Raw genomic sequence first — 21949 nt, 5'->3', positions numbered from 1 at the left:
TCTGCACAGATCTTGGCTACCTTAAGTTTCAGCGTCCCATTGGTGCGTTCCACAAGTCCCGCTCATTGTGGGTGATAAGCGCAATGGAAAGATTGTTTCACGCCCAGTGCCTTTAGGATACCCTTAATCACCTCTCCCGTGAAGTGGCCCCCTTTGTCTGACGAAATTTTCTGAGGGATGCCGAATCTGCACATGAAATCCCGCACGAGGCGCTTGGCTACTGTCGGGGCGTCTGACTTGACGCATGGATAGGCCTCGACCCATTTTGTGAACATGTCCACGATTACCAGGACATATCGGAACGACATACTTGGTTCCATGTTAATAAAATCGAACTGGACATGACAGAAGGGCCCGATTGGCCGAGGATGGCCCGCATTATGTGGGTGCCTAGGGGGTGCCCCCCTGTTGTGTTGTTGGCAAACCGCGCATGACCGGCACACCTCTGATGCGATTCGCGACAGTCCCGGTGCCGCCCAGGTATAGTTTATCTGTTCCATCACCCCCCTCTGGCACACATGGCCATTTTGATGTCCCATACGTGCCAGCCAAGGCAGTAGTTCCTTGGGTGCTATCGGTTTTCCGTGAAGGGTCCACATCGCATTTGGTCCGGGGCGTGTGGCCCCTCTTTTTACCCAGTCATTGTGTTCGGCTGCTGTTGCTGCGTTTTGAAGTTTTATAACGTCCTCATTAGTTGGTGAGGCGGTGATGATGGTGCACCCAATTTGCGGGGAGGGGGTAGGTCCTGAGGTCGGTACGTTGGCAGTTTGCGTGTGTGCCCCCTTTGCTCGCGTTACCATCGGCATGTTCTGTCCTATTTGTTGGTTGGCCGCTTTTCCTGCCGCTGCGTCTGCTCTGGCGTTGCCTCGGGCGACGTCAGAGTCTGTCCTTTGGTGGCCGCGACATTTAATTACCGCGATAGCGCGGGGAAGCAAGATGCTTTGGAGTAGCCCTTCAACCAGTTCGCCGTTCTTTATGACCGAACCCGCGGATGTGAGAAAGCCTCGCATCTTCCAGATTGCCCCTTTGTCGTGAACTACCCCGTGCGCGTATGCTGAATCTGTATAAATGTTGACGGCCAGGTCCGCCGCCAAGCTGCATGCTCTAGTCAAGGCGCACAGCTCCGCCTGCTGGGCGGAAAATGTGGGCGGAAGGCGCCCACTTTCTACCGTCTCGCTATCTGAACACACCGCGTATCCAGATAGCAAAGAGCCGTCCCATCCGCGTTTAGCCGACCCGTCGACGTAGTACACACGATCGGGGTTATCGAGGGGAACGTCCTTCAAGTCCGGACGTACCGTAGAGACTTGCTGTACTACATCAACACATACATGGGGTTCGCCCTCCTCTGGGGTGGGCATCAGTGAGGCCGGGTTGAGTGTAGTGCAACGTTTAATGGTGACGTTGGCGGCCGTAATCAGTGCTGTTTCGTATTGCATTAATCTAGTGGTCGATAAGTGTTGTGTTGTCCGCTGTAGTAACAGTGAAGTGACGCAGTGTGGTACCTGTAGCGTTACCGGGTGCCCCATCACAATGTCCGCTGTCCTTTCCACAGCGTACCTAGCCGCTGCCACGGCTTGCAGGCACACCGGAAACCCTTGCTCGACCGGTTCCAGCTTTTTACTAAAGTAGGCTACCGGTCGTTCCTTATCTCCATGAGTCTGTGTCAAAACGGACTGAGCAAAACCCCTTATTGCATGAGTGTAAAGGGTGAATGGTTTCGCATAATCGGGGAGTCCTAAAGTCGGTGCCGTTACCAATGCCTTTTTCAGCCCCTCGAAACAGCGCATCAATTCGTCCGTCCAAACCAAGTAGTTTGGTTCTCCTACTCTAGTGGCTTCGTACAGCGGTTTAGCAAGTAGCGCGTAGTCAATTATCCAAGAGCGGCAGTAACCCGTCATACCTAGGAAGCGCAACATCTGTCGTTGCGTACTTGGCCGTGGCGATTCCATGATAGCGGTCACTCGTCCAGCATGCAGTTCTCGCTTCCCGTGTGAAATGGCATGACCCAAATAGGTTACTACCTTCCGTACAAATTGGAGCTTTCTCCGTCCCACCTTGTGGCCCTTGGCCGCCAAGGCTCTTAGCAGGGCCATGGAGTCCCCTTCGCAGGCTTCCTTGGAAGGGGAACAAATCAACAAGTCGTCAATGTATTGTAACAACACCGATCCCCCTTTTAGTTCCACGTCTGCCAAATCGCGGTGCAGCGCTCGGGAGAACAGGGTGGGGCTGTCGGAGAACCCTTGGGGTAACACCGTCCAGGTGAACTGGCGCCCCCTAAAGGTGAAGGCGAACAAGTATTGTGACTCAGGTGCGATAGGTACGGAGAAAAAGGCAGAGCATAGGTCAATGACGGTAAAATGTGTTGCGTCCGGTGGGATAGATGTCATAAGGCCTTCCGCATTTGGTACCACTGGGTGTATGCCTTGTATGACTTTGTTCACTTCCCTCAAATCCTGCACGAACCTCCATTTATCCTGCATTGGTTTCTTCACGGGCAAAATCGGTGTGTTGCATTGGCTGTTAGTTTCCACAATTATTTTCTGTTTCACCAAAGATTGAATCACTGGCTCTATGCCCGCATCGGCCTCGTGCCGCAATTTATATTGTCTCACGTTTGGGAGGGGCATTCCTGGTTGGATCGGTATTACCAGAGGTTTGGCGTCGCGAATTCGCCCCACGTCGTTGTCGTGTTGGGACCACAAATCGGCCGGGACCTCCTCTAAAAGGCCATCGGACTCGCCCGGGCCCTGAGGCACCGTTCGTACAACGTGGGTGCCCTTTGGGGGCAGGTCTGTCTCTTCAAATTTTCCTTCTATACTCTGCTCATCATGGGTGATTACATACCCCTCGTTTTTGTCGAGCACTGTCACTGTCCAGTGGTCCACTTCATAAATGGCGCTGCACGGAATTTCTCGCAAGCGCCCCATCATCCATCCTACACTTTCCGCCGGCCACCCTTTGGCGGTGGTGAGGGTAACATGGGCGTCCACCCCTGCGGGATACTGAGACAACGCCCGCTGCTCCGCAGTTAGGGTTACCTTGACGCCTATTCCCTCCCGTCCAACCCATATATTTGACAACGATAGGTCCGAATTCTTACCTATTGACCCCTTTATCCTTTCTCGGTACTCGTCATCATCGCCCCTAGCATCGTAGTAAGCCGTGCAATGGGGAGGGTTGTCCTTTATGTCTGTTGTAATTTGATGTACGCGCAGCCAATCTCGCAACCCGTCGTTCCGGGAGCACACTGTGTCTAGGACATGTATCCAAGTGGCCAAAGCCCTCTTTTCCAGGCTCCACCAGTAGGCGGTGGGGCCGGGCCGAGACAATGCCGTCATTAACAGATCGCGTTTGGATTCCGCGACGTCTACAAAAACTCCCTGCTCCGTACATGAAATTTGGCAGCCTAAACGGCAAAGTAGATCCCGTCCCAACAAGTTAGTCGGGGCGGTGGTAGTCATCAAAAAAGCGTGTCTAGCCTCTAGTGGGCCGCACACCACTCTTACCTCTTCTGAAATAGGGAGCGCTTGGGGCAAGCCTGAAACTCCCACTATCTGGACATCCCTATCTGTGGGGCGCAAGGATGGTAGCTGCCCCTCGTTAATAGTACTGCGAGTAGCGCCCGTATCGACGAGAAAGTCTACCTGTTGCCCATCTACGTCTAGTGTCAAGGTCGGCTCCTCGGTTGGTGTCATAGTCAAGAGGGGACATTCTACGGGCGGCCCGCCGGCTTCCTGTCAATAGGCTACTTGATTTCTCTGTGGCGGGTACCCCTGGCGGGGCCCCCGGCAATCGCGTTTCCAATGTCCCGTCCGTCCGCAACGGAAGCACGCCCCCTGTGGAGCGGTGGATGCGGGGTACCTGTTGCTATTGCGCTGACCCTGTTGCGTCGGACGCCTCGCAGGCTGTTGGTTCCGTTGGTCCCATTGTGGCGGCCCATTCCCGTTCGCTCCGCTTGGGGTCCAATAACTTGGGGGAGGCCCATCGATTTGGGGAGGGGGTCCCTGTGGATACCCGTTCTGGGGAGGGGGCGTTTGTACTGCCCAGGTCTGTGGAGGGGGTGGTTGCATGGCCCAGCTCTGCGGCGGTGGAGGGGGCCCCTGCATGTTCCAGTTTTGCGGTGGAGGGGGCCCTTGTGGGTTCCAATTTTGGGGAGGGGGCCCTTGTGGGTTCCAATTTTGGGGAGGGGGCCCTTGTGGGTTCCAATTTTGGGGAGGGGGCCCTTGTGTCCGCATGTCGACTCGTCCATTGTCGTTATCGTCGACGTCGTCGTCGTTTTCGTTATCGCGGCCCCACTCTTCGTTGGGCTCTATCCTAGTGTTCCGATTCTGGGCCCGTCCTTGGCCTTGATTCCCCTTCTCTTTTTGGTTGAGTTGGGCCCGTTTTTCCTGGACCAGCATTTGCAACATGTCGTCCTTAACATCGACCTTCTTATCGTCTCCGTCGCCACATTGTTCGGCCGCTTCAACTAGTTGGTCGGTTGGGGTGTTTCTCCATCCTATCATAGCCGTTTGAATGCGCTTCCTAACTGCCGGTCTCATCCCTTCTACCAAAAAGTTGTTCACTACAGCGTGAGGGAGATCTTGTGCCCGCACCTGGCCCAGTCCTCCCCACTTTAACACTGCTCTTTCTACCCTCTCTCTCCAATCGATGGCTGCTTCGCCATGCTTCTGTTTTAGGCCGTATATTTTATTCCAATCTGGCCCTGCGGCTGGCATCAGTGCGGTGTATACCCCGGCCAACAATAGGTCGACCAGGGCCTCCCAATCGGCGAGGGTCTGGGCCGCGGTTGCGGCCGGGGGCGGTGCTACATTTGGCCAGCGTGCGTGTACTTTGGCCTGGTCCCACACCCGCGCGGGCAATACAGCCTTCCCCATGTGGCAGACGTCTCGCCAATCTGCGCCTGTATTTTGTATCCACAACCGCATAAATTCTGGTATCTGACCGGGATGTTCAGCCAGCAGGGTTCTCACCCGCTCCTGCATAGACGCCAAATCTGATTCCCTCCAGGGTATCCTGATGTTAATGGGTGCCCCCCTGTTCAGTCCTATTGTTTTTAAAGGACACATCCCAATTGCAGGTTGTGGGTTCTCTGATTCCGTGCACCCTTCCAATGAGGGGTACAGTTCTCCTGGCCCCTCTTGGGCCGTGAACCCGCTGTCCGCCCCATTAATTTCTTGTCCTCTAAAAGGATTGCCCGGGCTAAGGTGAACCTGAGGGGCGGCTGGTCTAGTTTTATGGGGGTCTAACCCCTGGGGGAACAGGGGCGGGGGTGGGAGAGGTGGCGCCTGTAGCCCGGGGACAGGGCTCAGGGCTTGGGGGGGTGGGGGCATGGTGGCTACCTCCCCTACCGCGGGGTCTTGGTCCGGATTTTGGACGAGCGGCATTAGCCGCTGATTTGCTTGCTTAACTACCTCCCTAATTGTTTTGTCCTGAACCTTGTCTGCTTGCTTCTTTTGGTCCTGAAGCTTCAGTACTTCCCCTGCCAGGCTAGCCTGTCTTGTGGCCGCCAATCGCTTCATTCCTTCCTTTTCCCACCACCCAAACACCTTCCAATAATCGGGTGGGAAGTGTTTCTTTTCCTTTTCTAGCTTATCCAAAGCTCCGTACAACACTTCCAATTTGTCAAGTGCAAACGATCCCTCCTCTGGCCAGGGATGACTTAAATCTTTAGTTAGCACAGCCCAGTCCTTTATTGGTCTTACCGCGGCAAAATGATGCCTCTTAAACATGAAAGATGCCGGGGTTCCCTTGAGGGGTTCCCCTTCTTTCGTTAGCTTGTTTCCCATCTTGTTGCTCTGGGCTGATCCTTCCTGGAAAGTTCTCGGCCTACTCAACCTTTACGGCTGTCCGACCTCACTTTCCCCCTCGTCCTTGTTAATTATTACGTTACCCTTAAATAATATCCAGCGCAAATATTGTAACGTTACTCTTAAATAATATCCAGCGCTAAATCTATCCTTAGCTTTACTCTTAATGTTTATCCAGCGCAAATATTGTAACGTTACTCTTAAATGATATCCAGGTGATTTCAACAAAGACACGTCATTCTGTGGCCTGAAATGAGCCTCTACTTACAATTTCTGTTCGGAGAGCAGGCAGAGCAGAAGGCAGAAAGGAACGGGCTGAACCCGCTCCAGGAAGGAAGGTACGACGTGCCGGCGTCCCGGCGTTCGGACAGCCTTCCTTCTGTCGCTCGGGGTCCGCTCTCTCTGTCCTCTGTCTGCTGCAATCCGAGTCACGGCACCAAATGTCAGAAACCACCTTTTCTGATCGAGGTAGAGTTCCACCAACAGGCTTGAGAATGACGAGACCTTTATTAAAATAACACTTTATACGGATCCGGAGGAGACCGACGTCTACAGCAAGCTACAGCAAGAACATGCCAAGTCAAGCCTTCCTGAAAACACATTGATTCTCATTCATTTATATATGAATACGATTATCAGAAAATCTCCGAGAGAACAAAGCGACTGGCGAGAGTCCCTCCCCGTCATTCCTAGCCCCCACCGTTATCCGCTCTGTCATTCGGGGGAGTGCAGCACGCACCTTATCATTCGGACCAGATGTGATTTCAAAACTCCGACGAGGCAGAAAATATAACTCATTAAAGGGAGGGTGCATTCTTGGCTTCGACAAACCCATAAAGTATATGGGTTTGTTCAAAATGAGTAATTCAGAGCATGTTTATACAGAGTCAAGCGTCGCTGTGATTAATACAAAATATATATGGTTCACGATAGGTTTTATGTCTGCAACCTAAACATTCTGCTAGTGTTACGCAAAATCACGCGCATGTGAGCGTTCTCCTGCCCGCGGCTCGAGGCGCCGATTGGGAGAATCATGATAGGGATTTTACGACCGGCCTTATCTAGCCTCGAAAGTGCACACGTATACAATTTGTCCAACACGACTGAAGCGAGCCTTTCCTCATTTTAAATGAAAGCGAAGCAAAAACCTCATTGTAACTCAGGCGTCACTGTCATTAAACAAAACAGTTAATGTTTTTGGCAATTTATCAAAGGATTTATGTCTACGATTCAAGCAGCCTACCTAAGGTTCGAATACATTTTATTAACTCATGAAATAACATTATAGAACAGCATTTTATAACATAGCTTACGTGGTAATACGTCAGTCAACCGGCATTTATAATTGAGCATTAAGCAGTAACAAATCTGAGACCTGACACACATACCTCACCAACGGCTCCCAACACACTAGCTTTCATTGACATCCAACCACTTTAAAGCTCAACCACATCATCCTCGACCCTACTCAGCCTCTCTTTTAATGCCTCCCTTACTGTCACCTCTTTCAACCTCCACACCTTCATTCTCGGTTGGTACTTCACCCGCCGAGCTCTCCTCGCACCTTTCACCCTTATGTCGCAGACAACCAAATGGTGCTGTGAAACAGCCTCCTCCCCCGGGATCACCTTTGTGTCCCGGAGGTGCCCCCTATCTCGCCTACGCACCATCAGGTAGTCAACGGTTGTCGTCGACCCACCTGACGTGTATGTAACAAGCTTATTATCCTCTTTCTGGAACTGAGTATTACAAATCAACAAATCAGCTCCATCAGCAAACTCCAAAATCCTTTCACCTTCTCCATTTTTCGCACCATATCCGTCACCCCCATGAACTCCCTCAAAACCGTCCATACTCCTTCCCATATGTCCATTTGGGTCTCCTCCAACCACAACAACTTCCTCGTCTTTCACGTTTTCCATCAGGTTCTGTATTGCACACCTGAACTTGTCCTTCTCTTCATAGCTCCGACCAACCTGCGGAGCATATCCCGAGATGACGTTCACCAAGAGCTTTCCAATCATCATTTTCACCATCATCAACCTTTCACTCACTCTAGTCACACTCACCACACTGTCTACAAACTCCTCAGAAAATAGGACACCAACACCATTCACGCCCTCCGGGCACCCTTGCCACACAAACTTGTATTTCTGTCCCTGCCTACCCTACACCATTCTCACACCACTTCCCTTCCATCTCGTCTCTTGCACACAACATATGTCCACTCTTCTTCTGACCAATACTTCCACCACTTCTCCTGATCTCCCTGTCATTGTCCCTACATTCCATGTCCCAAACCTCAGAAACCGATCTCCACTTCAGGCTGTACCCTGCCCATATGTCGTTGTAATTGTCATAGTTCTCTTTTTGAGGCAATCTTTTTATGGCCGGATGCCCTTCCTGATGCCAACCCTCTTAGTCGTCTTTTACGACACGCAGGGATACGGTGTACCTATTCTAATCCAGGGTACACACTGGGACGAATCTGCATATGGCGATCCACGAATTTCACGTTTAGAAAAGTAGAAACCGTCACGGCATTTCGTCATTCACTTGAACTCGATATTGCTTTTTTCATTCCAAACAGCATAACTCAAATCACAAATTAAATAGTATTAATATAAAAATAAACTTTTACCAACATTCGTGACATAAACAAATATTTAAATCCTGATGTGAAGTTCCGTACGGTTGGGTGAACACAATTACGAATTCAAAATCGTAATTGTATTCACTCAATTCCAATCATCAATTGATACTTTAACAAAATACTGTTTGAAATGACAGTTGTATTGGGATATTATCAAACCAGCTCATTGCCGTAATCTGTCCACTTCCGCATTTGCGGCAGGTTCATAATTCTCATCAAAGTCTAAACAGTATTTGTAGAATTTCAATAAAAGCCTCATCACTGTTCATATCGGTAAATATTATTCCATAGTGTTTGGAAAAACTGGAAAATTTGAAAATTGGAAAAATTGGAAAAACAAAATAGCCTGTTTTACTCCAGGGGGTCCCAGGATTACTCACCCAAAATATCGTTGCGATCGGTTCATCCATTTTTGCGGTACCTGGGAACGGACAGACGGACATTTGGTGAATTATAGTAAGATGATAAACTATTGCAAAGTGTGCATGCTTGTCTGTGCATACATGCTTGAGTCTATATATTTTCACTTTAAAATGGTTTTCTTTGCAACCGCCTGTCCAATCGATGCGAAACTTTAAACAAAGGCGGGACTCTCCATGGAGAATATTTTATTGCTAACTCTGATATCATAGGTGACATGGTATGGTAGCTATATGGGATTAAAGGAAAAATATGTGACATAATAGTGTACATGGATGATATAGGTATATGGGCCATAATAGCAGTGGGCCATAATAGCAGTGGGCCATAATAGCAGTGGGACATAATAGCAGTGGGACATAATAGCAGTGGGACATAATAGAAGTGGGACATAATAGCAGTGGGCCATAATAGCAGTGGGCCATAATAGCAGTGGGCCATAATAGCAGTGGACCATAATAGCAGTGGACCATAATAGCAGTGGACCATAATAGCAGTGGGCCATAATAGCAGTGGGCCATAATAGTAGCGTGTTCAGTTAGCAATGGTAGTTTTTGTTCAGAATGAATGTGCGAGGTGAGACTGCGCTCTACTCATGCCATTCTATTTTCTTTTTTTGGTTTTTACTTTTCATTCCTCTGACTTCTTTATATACCACTTTGGGACTTTGCTTCTAATTGAAAAGTGGAACTAGATTATGGAATAGATTGCCTGTTGTAAAATAAATGAAAAGATCTACGAATCCTGTGAAATTTTCAATTTCTCATATTACAGATATGATGACATTTAAAAAAAAAAAAATTTTGTTTACAGAATCGAGGCTCGTGAAAGAGCTAACATTTATCACACAAGCAAATCATACAGACAAACAAACAAAGTATATAAAAAGGGGAGCGGTAGACAAGATGGGGAGAGAAGGGGAAGCACATAAACTCAACATTTGAGAGCAGGGACATCGGGAATGTGTGGGAGGGAGAGGGCTTGGGGGGAGGCGGCGTGGGAAGGGGGTGGGGAGGGGGGTGGGAGAAGTATAAACACAAGGATTTCAATTGATTTCATTTCAATTGCAACTTTCAGGTACACACTGAGTACAGTCATGGGAAAAAGTAAGTACACCCCATGTAAAGTTTTGACTTTTTCAACATACAGCTATTTGATCTTCATTTCAACAATATTGAAAGATAAACGTGATATAATATAACAAGTATCATGAAACATTTACATTTTGTAGTTCATTGTATAATTTAAATAAACATAAATGCAAATTTCGCATGTGGAAAAAGTAAGTACACCCCTATATTTATCACTACTTCAAATCCCTAAAATTAGAATCAGGTGCACCAGCTCAAGTGCAAATGATTAGAACATCGTCAGAGAGGATCTTGGAGGAACCTGTCTTATTTAAACCTCAGACATTTAGTTTGGTTTGATCTTTGTTGTTGAAGTGTGCGGCGTCACCATGCCTAGATCAAAAGAGCTCTCTGAGGCCTTCAGAAAGAAGGTTACAGATGCCTACGAGTCTGGGAAGGGATTTAAAAAGATCTCCAAACAATTTGAAATCGATCATTCGACTGTCCAGAAGATCATATACAAGTGGAGAAGATTCCAAACAACTCTGCCATATAGCCCAGATCGGTGGAGTGTTGCAGTGATGGTTGTCCTTCTGGAAGTTTCTCCCATCTCCACACAGGATCTCTGGAGCTCAGCCAGAGTGACCATCGGGTTCTTGGTCACCTCTCTTACCAAGGCCCTTCTCCCCCGATTGCTCAATTTGGCCAGGCGGCCAGCTCTCGGAAGAGTCCTGGTTGTTCCAAACTTCTTCCATTTAAGAATTATGGAGGCCACTGTGCTCTTGGGAACCTTCAATGCAGCAGAATTTTTTTTGTAGGCTTCCCCAGATCTATGCCTCGACACAATCCTGTCTCTGAGCTCTACAGGCAGTTCCTTCGACCTCATGGCTTGGTTTTTGCTCTGATATGCATTGTCAGCTGTGAGACCTTATATAGACAGGTGTGTGCCTTTCCAAGTCATGTCCAATCAATTGAATTTACCACAGGTGGACTCCAATCAAGGTGTCGAAACATCTCAAAGATGATCAAGAGAAATGGTAGGCAGCTGAGCTAAATTTCTAGTGTCATAGCAAAGGGTATGAATACTTATGTCAATGTGATATTTCACTTTTTTATTTTTAATAAATTTGCAAAACTTTCTGAAATCCTGTTTTCTCTTTGTCATTATGGGGTATTGAGTGTAGATTGATGAGGGAAAAAATGAATTTAAGCGATTTCAGCATAAGGCTGCAACATAACAAAATGTGAAAAAAGTGAAGGGGTTTGAATACTTTCTGAATGCACTGAATGTAAATTCTGTTTTCATGGTGAATACAATATTTCGGGATCACTAAGCCAAACAGACTCATCCTGATCTTGTTTCTTGTGAGGCCTTTTCTTTGGAATCTCCTGCGATGAAGCTAACTCCGAGGTCCTTTCACCCACTCACCGCTGGCAGGTTGGTGGTCTTTCTGTCTTCTATCGACTCCTCTCCGGCCTAGCTCCCCCAGCTCTCTCTGTGCTCTGTCCCCCAAATATTTCTACAGGTCGCACAAGATCTGCCAGCAAGCCTCTTATGGTGAAACTGCCAAAATCAAGACTCTCTGCTCACGTTCGCTCTTTCATTCCTCTTTTCTCCCGCCTCTGGAACAAACTCCCTCACTATTCAATCCCACTTCTCCCTCCGGGTCTTTAAAACAGCTGTTGATCACCATATCTTATCTTCCCCCATCCAAAACCTTGATATTTTCTACCCCCGTTAATTCAAGCCAGATCCACTTTTTTGAAATACCGACTTCTTTCCTGGAGGTCCTAGCAGTGTCCATGTATTTTATACCTCTCCCACCCCTCCCCCCCTTCCCATTCCCTCTACCCCCAAGCCCTCTCCCTCCCACAGATCTCCCGATGTCCCTGTTCTCTACTGTTGTACTTGTGTGCTTCCATCTCTCTCCCCATCTTGTGGCCCGCTCCCTTTATCATATGTTGTATGTGTCAGTTTGTTTTTATGTGATTTAATGTTAGCTCTTACACGAGCCTCGATTTTGTATACGAAATATATTGTTACGGACCTCGGACGTCGGCTCTCCCCTTATCAAGGGGGGGGGGGGGGTTAATCCCCTTGTCTTGTTATCTGGCCGACCCGAGTCCTGGGGGTTATACGCTCCTTCCGGTCGGTATTAGGTAGGGTTATTGGTCAATTTAGTCCCAAATACCTAATTACGAACACCGACCGCAAAGCAGGGAAATAACTCCTGCTCGAACCACGGATATGATGGAAAATGCCGAGCGGATAGCAATCCGCGATCCGAGCCGTTAACAATGGGATTAAACCGGAGCCTGAGCGGTTTCTAATCGTGCCACGTTTACCCAATGAGAGATAAGACGGATGCGATCGGACAAGAGGAAACCAAGAAAGAACAAGGCAATTTATTACACATATACAGAAAGAAGAGGAAACAAAAGAATGTACAGGATAGGAAGAGGAAGAAGCAGAACACAGGGCAGTCTTAAAACAGTCATCCTTAATACCCAGGACAAACATACGCACTCACACGGGGGTTGTAGATGGTTGATGGAACAGGTAGAGGGTCCGGCGATGGGGTCCAGGGTCTGGTCCAGCGGGCGAAACCCGGCAGGCAGCTCCGCGCGTAGTTGAATGCGACCGGACAGCTATATAGCGGGGGGAAGCTGGTGTCCTGCGTATGTAATATGTACACACTTGTGCCAAACGCCCTCTCTCTCCCCAATGTCCTCTTTAACAAGCGCGCCCTTCTTCTTCTCAGTCCTTCTCCAAGCCACCCTTCCAACACGTCCTCTTTAACAAACGCCGGCGCATGAGTCTCTCGAAAGGGCTTTACGTTCGTGCTTTTATAACGCAAGCAACGATCGCTCCGCGAGCCCAAAAGCCACGCCTGCCAGCGATGTCCCTTCAGCCCTGGTTGGCTGGTGAGGGCATTACCGGCTCCGCCTTTGACGGCTGGATGACGTGGCCACACCTTCTTGGCGTTCCGCCCCCTTTTTCCAGGCCTCACCTCGTGTCTTATGGCGGCGTTTGAGCGAGCTCCATCTCAAGGCAGCGAACGCTGCTAACAAAGGCGCATAACAAATTGGGAGGGCCATGGGCAGACTGGAGGGCGCGTAATGGCGTCGCTTGGAGAGGGGGGTTGCAAAATGGACGCAATGGGGCCTACTTCTTATTTGATTGACACAACGCAGATTCAACTATTGGAAACACGGCCTTATCTAAACACATACTAATGAAATAACTGAAGTCCTATGGTGGCCTACGTGTTGCTTGTGGCCTAACTATGGGGTGCAACCTTTTAACCTTTTAATGTTGGGGGATATTTACAAGAAAGTTTGGGTTCTAAAACCGCAACACTATATATATATATATATATATATATATATATATATATATATATATATATATATATATATATATATATATATATATATATATATATATATATATATATATATATATATATAACCTAAACAACTTAAGTCCGAGGATCTAATGACCAAATTTTAACTTCTTAGAAGCCAACACACTGACCTGTTTAATTACAAACACTTGGGAGTAATACCGAATTATTCATCATTCTTTCAATTAATCATGTTTATTTAGGTGAACAAGTTGATTGAGACGATGGGGAATCCTGATGCTGGTTACCAGCAACGAGACGGTCTGGAAAAACTCCATGGCTGCCGGAAGTGCTGGGAGAGAGATTCCAGAGCATGGGATGATGATTACTAGGCTGGTTACGGATGACGAGAGCTGGACAGCTGAACGTGAAACGGCACACAAAGGGCTATTAAGGAAAAACAGTTATGAGCAGGGCAGAGACACCGAAAAGATGTTGGTTGTTCTTTTTTAATTGTTCTGTTTCTTAACTCAGTGTGACACTTAAAGCATTGGCACATGTTGTAGGATCAAAAAGGATGTTTGATTGTTGGTTGGTGCAGGTGCTAAGAAATAATTGGAAGTGAAGTCGTAGTCACAAGATTGAGAATTTTTATTTCTAGCTACAGAAGTGAGCTGGTTTGTTTTGTGAAGATATGAACCTCATGAAAAAATGACGAAGTCTGTTTTTGAAATGCGGGAAGAGGTGGCGGGGGACAGTTGAACCAAGTTCCACAGGACTTGCTGTATACAACCGTGGCCATTTGGTTGGGCAGGTTTTTACTTTTTAATAAACAAGATGAGGTGAAGTGTTATCTGCAGATGATAGCTTCAGAATGTGTCTGGAGGGTTGGTGACCAAACGAAGGTCGTGCCAGCCTCCAAAAAATATTTTTGATTTATATTTACAATGTGATAGGACGTTCTCATCGACTCTTGAAAATATGCCGGAATTCTCTTGCAATGTACTCCTGTTTGATATGTTTCGGCAAAGAAAGCCTCAAATTCGAGTTTTCCTATCCATCATTTTTGGTTTCTCTGGTGCCCGTTAAAGAGTGTGCAACCTATTAAACTCTAATATAAAGTTACGTTTCCATATCAATACCAATTATGGAGACTTACATACTATCGATTCCGCCACGTGGTGCACATTTTTCGGTGAAAGTGATTGCCTAGTTATTTTGCAGTGTATTAAAAGGGGAATGTTGCTGCATTTTGTATGGAAGTGTAAAGCTACTGCAAAAACCGTTTGCTCTCCTGCATCGTAATATTTTTTGTGTGTGGTGTTTTATCATCATTGTAAATTCATGGTATGAAGGAATACTGAACAATAAAGTGCCTATGTTTGACTCGTCTTTTGTTTGTGATCTGCATGCTCCCAGCCTTCCGTCCTTTCCTCGAAATATACTTTTTTGATCTCACTCATTATTTTATTCCCCATCTCTTTTTAGTAATAAAATAATTGGAAATGAATTGCTCTTTCCTTTTATTACCTCCGCCACCAAAGGTGGATGGAGGTTATGTTTTCACCCCTGTCTGTCTGGCTCTTTGTCAGCTTGTCCGTTTGTGAACAAATATATCTCAAAAATTGTGGACGGATTCGGACGACAAGGAAGAATCGATTAGATTTTGGTGAATGTCTGAATATGGATTTGGATATGAGAATTATTTAATTTTTATGTCATTCTTCACCATTGAGAAATCAAGCTAAAACCAACATATAGCAGGATATCTCAAGAAGTTGTAGACGGGTGATATTTATTAAATGTGATTCTGTATTGTGATTTTCTGGGATAGAAAACGTAAACTGTTCACTTGCCGGAGGCATACTCTCTACTGAGTGCCGTTCTAGTTTATTAGTGCGCCATCCCTCAGTTGGACGTTAAAGTTGGTGACTTGTCTGCTGGGATACGTTGCTGGATGTTAAAGATCCCAATACCACAAATGGATCACAAAGAGCAGCAAGTTATCGAAACGAAAGTTATAAGTGTCACGAAGCAGATCCGCCCCCCGGCGATTCTGTACCGGTGCAGATTCGCCCCCCTCGAAATAGATTCGCCCCCCTGCCATGAAAAGACTCTCCCCCGTGACAAAATCGCCCCCCTCATAATATATATGTACATGTTTCAGCAGATATTCAAACTTGGAAAAAAGTGTAGCAATTGTATGGCTCTTGGTGATTGTGGAAGAGTTCTTTTACAATTAATCTACAACTAGAGCAACTGAATATTGGTGTAAATCATAAAAATAAAACCATAATAACCATAAAAATAAATAAAAATAACCAAAAATAACATAAAATAACCATAAAATAACCATTAAACTAACCATTAAAATAACCATTAAAATAACCAAAAATAACATAAAATAACCAAACTAACCATAAAATAACCATAAATAACCATTAAAATAACCATAAAATAACCATAAAAATAACCATAAAACCACCAAAATAAAAATAAACCAATAAAAATCTATCAATAATTACTATATCAAGTGTTCAAGTATGTCTTAAAAAGATTGAGAAAATGTGTAAGTCCGCACTCAATCAATTCCCCAAACCATATAAGTAGTACTTTTATCACGTCCCCTCTTGTAAACCAATATTTCCATATGTATATTTATATATCCGCAAACAAGAATGGGGGGCGATTCTATTCTGATAGGGGCGAGAAACGTATCCGCCGGGGGGCGAGTTTATACCGGTACAGATTCGCCGGGGGTTGAGTTTATACGTGGGCAGATTTATTTCGCGACACCGGAAATATGAACAAGTTCCAAATTGTTGCTCACTCTTTGAGTATCATGTGTCAATGTGGCGACTTGGCCAAGATTACAGCACAACCCAACAAACTTATTTGGCAGAACCGATGCTTTGTGTCGAGCATGGTGCATGAGTTTTATTACCCTGCACACGAGAGGCGAAAAGCGGGGTTAAGCAATAATATTGAATCGTATCCGCCCGTCCATCTCTCTGTCTTGTCAATTTATTATCGTCAGTTTATGATCAAGGAACAACTTCTTTAAATCGATTGTTATATTGTGAACACAAATTGGAACAATAATAGGAAGACAAGTTTGTCGTTTTACCATACCTCATCTCTAATTTTTCTCGATCGCACATGCGCAGAGAGGATGCTAATAAAAATTTTAAGCGGTGAAGCCACTTCAATATTTGGATATGGCCTTCCATCCATCAAAATTGAAGAAGAACGTTTCTCACCCACCGTGTTTAATTCTAAAGGGTTCTAAAGTGCAATTCTAGAGGGTTCTAAAGGGTAATTATAATGGATTATAAAGGCTAATTGTAAAAGATTCTGAAGGCTAATTTAAAAGGGTATTTCTAAAGGGTAATTCTAATAGGTTCTAAAGGTTCATTATAAAGGGTAATTCTAAAGGATAATTCTAAAGGGTAATTACAATGGGTTCTAATGGTTAATTATCGAGGTAATTCTAATGGGTTATAAAGGGTAATTGTAAAAGGTTCTAAAGGCTAATTAAAAAGGGTAATTCTAAAGGATATTTCTAAAGGGTAATTATAATGGGTTTTAATGGTTAATTATCGAGGTAATTCTAATGGGTCATAAAGGGTAATTGTAAAAGGTTCTAAAGGATAATTTAAAAGGGTAATTCTAAAAGATATTTCTAAAGGGTAATTCTAATGGATTCTAAAGGTTCATTATAAAGGGTAATTCTAAAGGATACTTCGAAAGGGTAATTACAATGGGTTCTAAAGGTTAATTATAAAGGGTAATTATGATGGATTATAAAGGGTAATTGTAAAAGTTCTAAAGGATAATTTAAAAGGGTAATTCTAAAGGATATTTCTAAAGGGTAATTACAATGGGTTCTAAAGGTTAATTATAAAGGGTAATTATAATGGATTATAAAGGGTAATTGTAAAAGGTTCTAAAGGCTAATTTAAAAGGGTAATTCTATAGGATATTTCTAAAGGGTAATTATAATGGGTTCTAATGGCTAATTATCTCGGTAATTATAATGGATTATAACGGGTAATTGTAAAAGGTTCTAAAGGCTAATTTAAAAGGGTAATTCTAATGGGTTTCGTTTGTTTCTCGGCCATGCCTATTTAATATTTAAAATGCCAAACAAATGTAACCGATTGCAACTCGTAACAGGTGAACTCTTTGAAAGTTGATAGTACCCTCATGAAATGATGTGCAAAAGTTGGTGCTCTTATCCGGCCACTACTCGTGGATTCGCTCGATCGCGATGCTCGCTTATGGAGGCAAGGTTTGCGGACTGCTGTTAATGTGCTCGAATATTCGTGGGTTGGCGAACTACTTTCCACATTTATTCACGTAATTAATTGACATGGGTCATCAACACAATAACCCCGAAACGTCACCATCTCCATCAACTCGTCAGGTCTGTGTCATCGCCATCATTGACATCGCCATCGCATTATTGGATCATGATTATTACCCTGCGCTCAAAGCAAATAGCTTGGTTAAGCGATCGGTTGCGTGCACACGTGTGACGTACGTACGGGTCTACATTTTAAAATTCGTTTTCTCAGCAAGCGTTGTTCCAATTAACAGGAAATTTTGCACCATAGGAGCACCTCCTCCCATATAATTTATTTAGTGATAATTATGACGCCATAGATCACGTGGTATGGACACCATCTTGAAAAAACTTTGCACCTCTATATCTATGAAACCTCTCAATGGAATTTTTTTTGTTATTGGGTCAACTTCATTGTCATTGTGAATAAGATATGGTAATGATGATGTCATCGGTGCCTTCATTATGACATCATAATTCGACAAGTACAACGCTTGTTCCGATACGTATGAATTTTTACCTCCACCACCAAAGGTGGATGGAGGTTATATTTTCACCCCTGCATGTCTGTCTGTTTGTTTGTTTGTTTGTCTGTGAACAAGATATCTCAAAAAGTTGTGAACGGATTTGGATGAAATTTGGCATAGACGTAGTGTATATGACACTGACGAAACTATTCGATTTTGGTGAAGATCCGGATTCGGATCAGGCTACTAGAATCTTTTAAGTGATTCTTCATCATTGGGAGATCGGGCTAAAACCGATACGTAGCAGGATATCGTAAGAAGTTGTGGACGGATTTGGACGAAACTTGGTGGAGAGGCTGGGTGTGTGACAAGGAAGAATCGACTCAATTTTGTTGAAGATCTGAATATTGATTCGGATACGATAATTATTTAATTTCCAGATGATTCTTCACCATTGAGTGATAGGGCTAAAATCGATACGTAGCACAATATCTCAAAAACTTATGGTCACTTGGATGGCAGCAAATGACGCTGACAGCATAAAATACCATGTCCGATTGTCCGTATACCACTTAACCTGGCTGACTCCACTCAGCACCTGCAGAGGTGCTTCACAACCCAGTTCTAATTATGGTGTTTGCTCACTTGGCACAGCTTGGCCTCTGAAGAACATCTTTTAATTGTTGCTTCATACTCTTCAATAACTTTTGCCTCTGCTCTCCCAAATAATTTGCCTTGGGTCTACTCTGCAGTTACTCCTCCTCCCATTCAACCCCAGTTGGTCTCCATAGACCATGCCAACTTTGATCATTACGCCTGATTTCCATATCATTCTCCTTTATTGTGGACTTGACTCAATTATGTTCACTGCAGATTCCAGATTCCCTCGCATCCTCCGCTCGGCTTCTTTCTCTTGATATGACGGGTTCAGCTCATGCCCTGCACGTCCTGCGGCTCTTTTGGAAATGTCCTTCCCTGCAACTGTGTCTCAACCCATAATGTCATATTTATGTGTTCATGCATTCGTTTGTTTCCCTTCTTGCAGTTTTTGACTCTTTCTTTGATGCACTCACTTTTGATTGCACTTCCTCCTTCCCTCAAACCCCAACTTTGCCTTTTGCAGTGATTGTTAACTAACAACATCCCAAATAACTGAGTAGATCCCAATGACCTCCAGCCATGCTATTGCAGTCGTCGCCATTTTTGAGACTATCCAATGTAATGTAACGACCAGAAGTCATCTTTGTGGATTTCCTATTTTTTCTTTCAGCTGGTTGAGGGGAAGTTAACACGTTTTCCTCCAAGCAATACAAAGCTCATGTTATAGTGCTTTCTATGTCGTTTCCAACAACTGTCAGTTTTCCCAGCGGTGGTTGAGGATCCTGCTGCTGTTGGAATAAGGTCGTTTTAGGCTCAAACATTTTGACAAGGAAAGGATTATGGCTTTTTTTTCTTTTCTTTTTTTGTATACAAGATCAAGGCTCGTGTAAGAGCTAACATCAATCGCAAAAAAAAAAACGGACACACAAAACATACAATAAAAGGAGCGGGAGAACAAGATGGGGAGAGAGAGGGAAGCACACAAGTACAACAGCATAGAACAGGGACAACGGAAGATCCGTGGGAGGGAGAGGGCTTGGGGGGAGGAGGCATGGGAAGGAGGGGGGGGGGGGTGGGAGAGGTATAAAACACATGGAAACTGCTAGAACTTCCAGGAAAGAAGTCGGTATTTCAAAAAAGTGGATCTGGGGGTGAATTAACGGGGGTAGAAGAGTTCAAGGTTTTGGATGGCGGAAGATAAGAGATAAGCGAAGATAAGAAGATAAGAGAGAGATAAGAGGCTTTCCCTCATAGGTTGAACTTTCTTCCATTCCATAAATTTCTCAACTGTTGAGTGCTCTTCTGATCCCTTACTGCTGAAGATATGTCTGTTTAAATGATTAAGGAAGAGCTCATGAAGAATCTTAGCCTGGATATTTGTTAGAACCGATTGGTGTGGCCATCTTGCACATTCTTGCATTGGAAGCAGAATATGGCTACTAATTCCATCATTGCTTGGGAGTGTGCCATGTTGGTTAGAGAAGGAATCCTACATTTTGCAAGGATGTTGTTGGTGATGACGCACCTAGTCTACGTGAATGACCGAGGCATCTTGAATGTCCAGCAGGTAGTGCTCGCTGATGGGAACCCCAGGTTAACATCCATCTGAAGGAAGGATGCTTGGCGATACAACGACAATCTGGCAGTTTATAACCGAGGAGGGAAATCAAACTTTGACTACAATCAATGGTAAAGTACACTACCTCCACACCATCCTGTCAGACCTTAAATAACTAATTAAAGTACGGTACTTGGAAAACGGGACTCTTCCACAATGTCGGTAAATGCCAAAAAAAATTCTTTATTTCGTAATAACAGTTGCAGTTCCTTCAGAAAGTATTCACCCCCCTTAACGTTTTTCACATTTTGTTGTGTTACAGTCTGAATTGAAAATGGATTAAATTGAGATTTTTGTTGTCACTGATCTTATACTTAATACGCCATAATTTGAAGGTGGAATTTTTTATATATAATATTTTACACAATAATTAAAAATGAAAAGCTGAAATGTCTTGAGTCAATTAGTATTTAACCCCTTCGCTGTGACACTCCAAATTGATTCGGGGTGAATATTTTTGTAGGCCACTGTATGTATTTAAAAGATCCTTCTCACAAACAAAGACAAGGGGGAAAACATAACCACTGTCCACCTTTGGTGGCCAGGTAATAACTTAATGTCAAGGAATGAATATATTTCATTGCATTGATTAGGAAATTTAAAATTCAATAACAAACGTCAAACATCGTTTTGAAACAAAATGGATATCATTGGGCTGTTTTTGTCGAACAAAAAGTATTTTGAGGTTATTGTCCTCTATCTCTCACACGGACGCTATTGCTCTGCTTTCATTTTAACTGACCCTTGAAATAATTGACTATTTTGATATCCCTTGTTACCTCCGCCACCAAAGGTGGATGGAGGTTATGTTTTCACCCCTTCAGGATGGAGGTTATGTTTTCACCCCTGTCCGTCTGTCCGTTTGTCTGTCTGTCTGTTTGTGAACAAAATATCTCAAAAAGTTGTGGATTTGGCAGAGTTGTGGACAAGTTATGATCTCTCCAAACTGCAAAAAAAGTTGTGGACAAAATTCAGACGAAATTTGGCGGAGATGTAGCGTATGTGACAAGGACGAAATGATTAGATTTTGGTGAAGATCCGGATTCGCATCCGGCTACTGGAATGTTTTAAGTGATTCTTCATCATTGGGAGATAGGGCCAAAAACGATACATAGCACGATATCTCAAAAAGTTATGGACGGATTTGGACGAAACTTGGTGGACCGGTTGGGTGTCTGACAAGGACGATTCGATTCGATTTTGGTGAAGATCTGAATATGGATTCGGATATGAGAGTTATTTAACTTTTAAGTGATTCTTCACCATTGGGAGTTAGGGCCAAAAACTATACATAGCAGGATATCTCAAAAAGTTATGGACGGATTTGGACGAAACTTGGTGTACCGGTTGGGTGTCTGACAAGGACGATTCGATTCGATTTTGGTGAAGATCTGAATATGGATTCGGATATGAGAGTTATTTAACTTTTAAGTGATTCTTCACCATTGGGAGTTAGGGCCAAAAACTATACATAGCAGGATATCTCAAAAAGTTATGGACGGATTTGGACGAAACTTGGTGTACCGGTTGGGTGTCTGACAAGGACGATTCGATTCGATTTTGGTGAAGATCTGAATATGGATTCGGATATGAGAGTTATTTAACTTTTAAGTGAT

At 44.7% G+C, this 21949-nt stretch overlaps 1 protein-coding gene across 2 annotated transcripts in view; it reads left to right on the top strand.

Annotated features, from left to right (window-relative positions):
• NEK9 (NIMA related kinase 9) overlaps positions 1 to 14694 on the top strand; it is a 99467-nt gene extending 84773 nt beyond the window's left edge. For both annotated transcript variants that reach the window (XM_068130018.2, XM_068130021.2), the window contains exon 22: positions 13567 to 14694. In XM_068130018.2, coding sequence (XP_067986119.2) covers positions 13567 to 13695 — 129 coding nt within the window. In that variant the 3' untranslated portion in view covers positions 13696 to 14694. The remainder of the gene's footprint in view (positions 1 to 13566) is intronic.
• The last annotated feature ends 7255 nt before the right edge of the window (positions 14695 to 21949 follow it).

The sequence above is a fragment of the Myxine glutinosa genome, chromosome 1 (genome assembly GCF_964187855.1).
Source record: "Myxine glutinosa chromosome 1, kmMyxGlut1.1, whole genome shotgun sequence".
NCBI classification, from domain to species: Eukaryota; Metazoa; Chordata; class Myxini; order Myxiniformes; family Myxinidae; genus Myxine; species Myxine glutinosa.
Note: the sequence above shows the minus strand (reverse complement) of the source record. Positions and strands in the feature narration are given on the sequence as shown.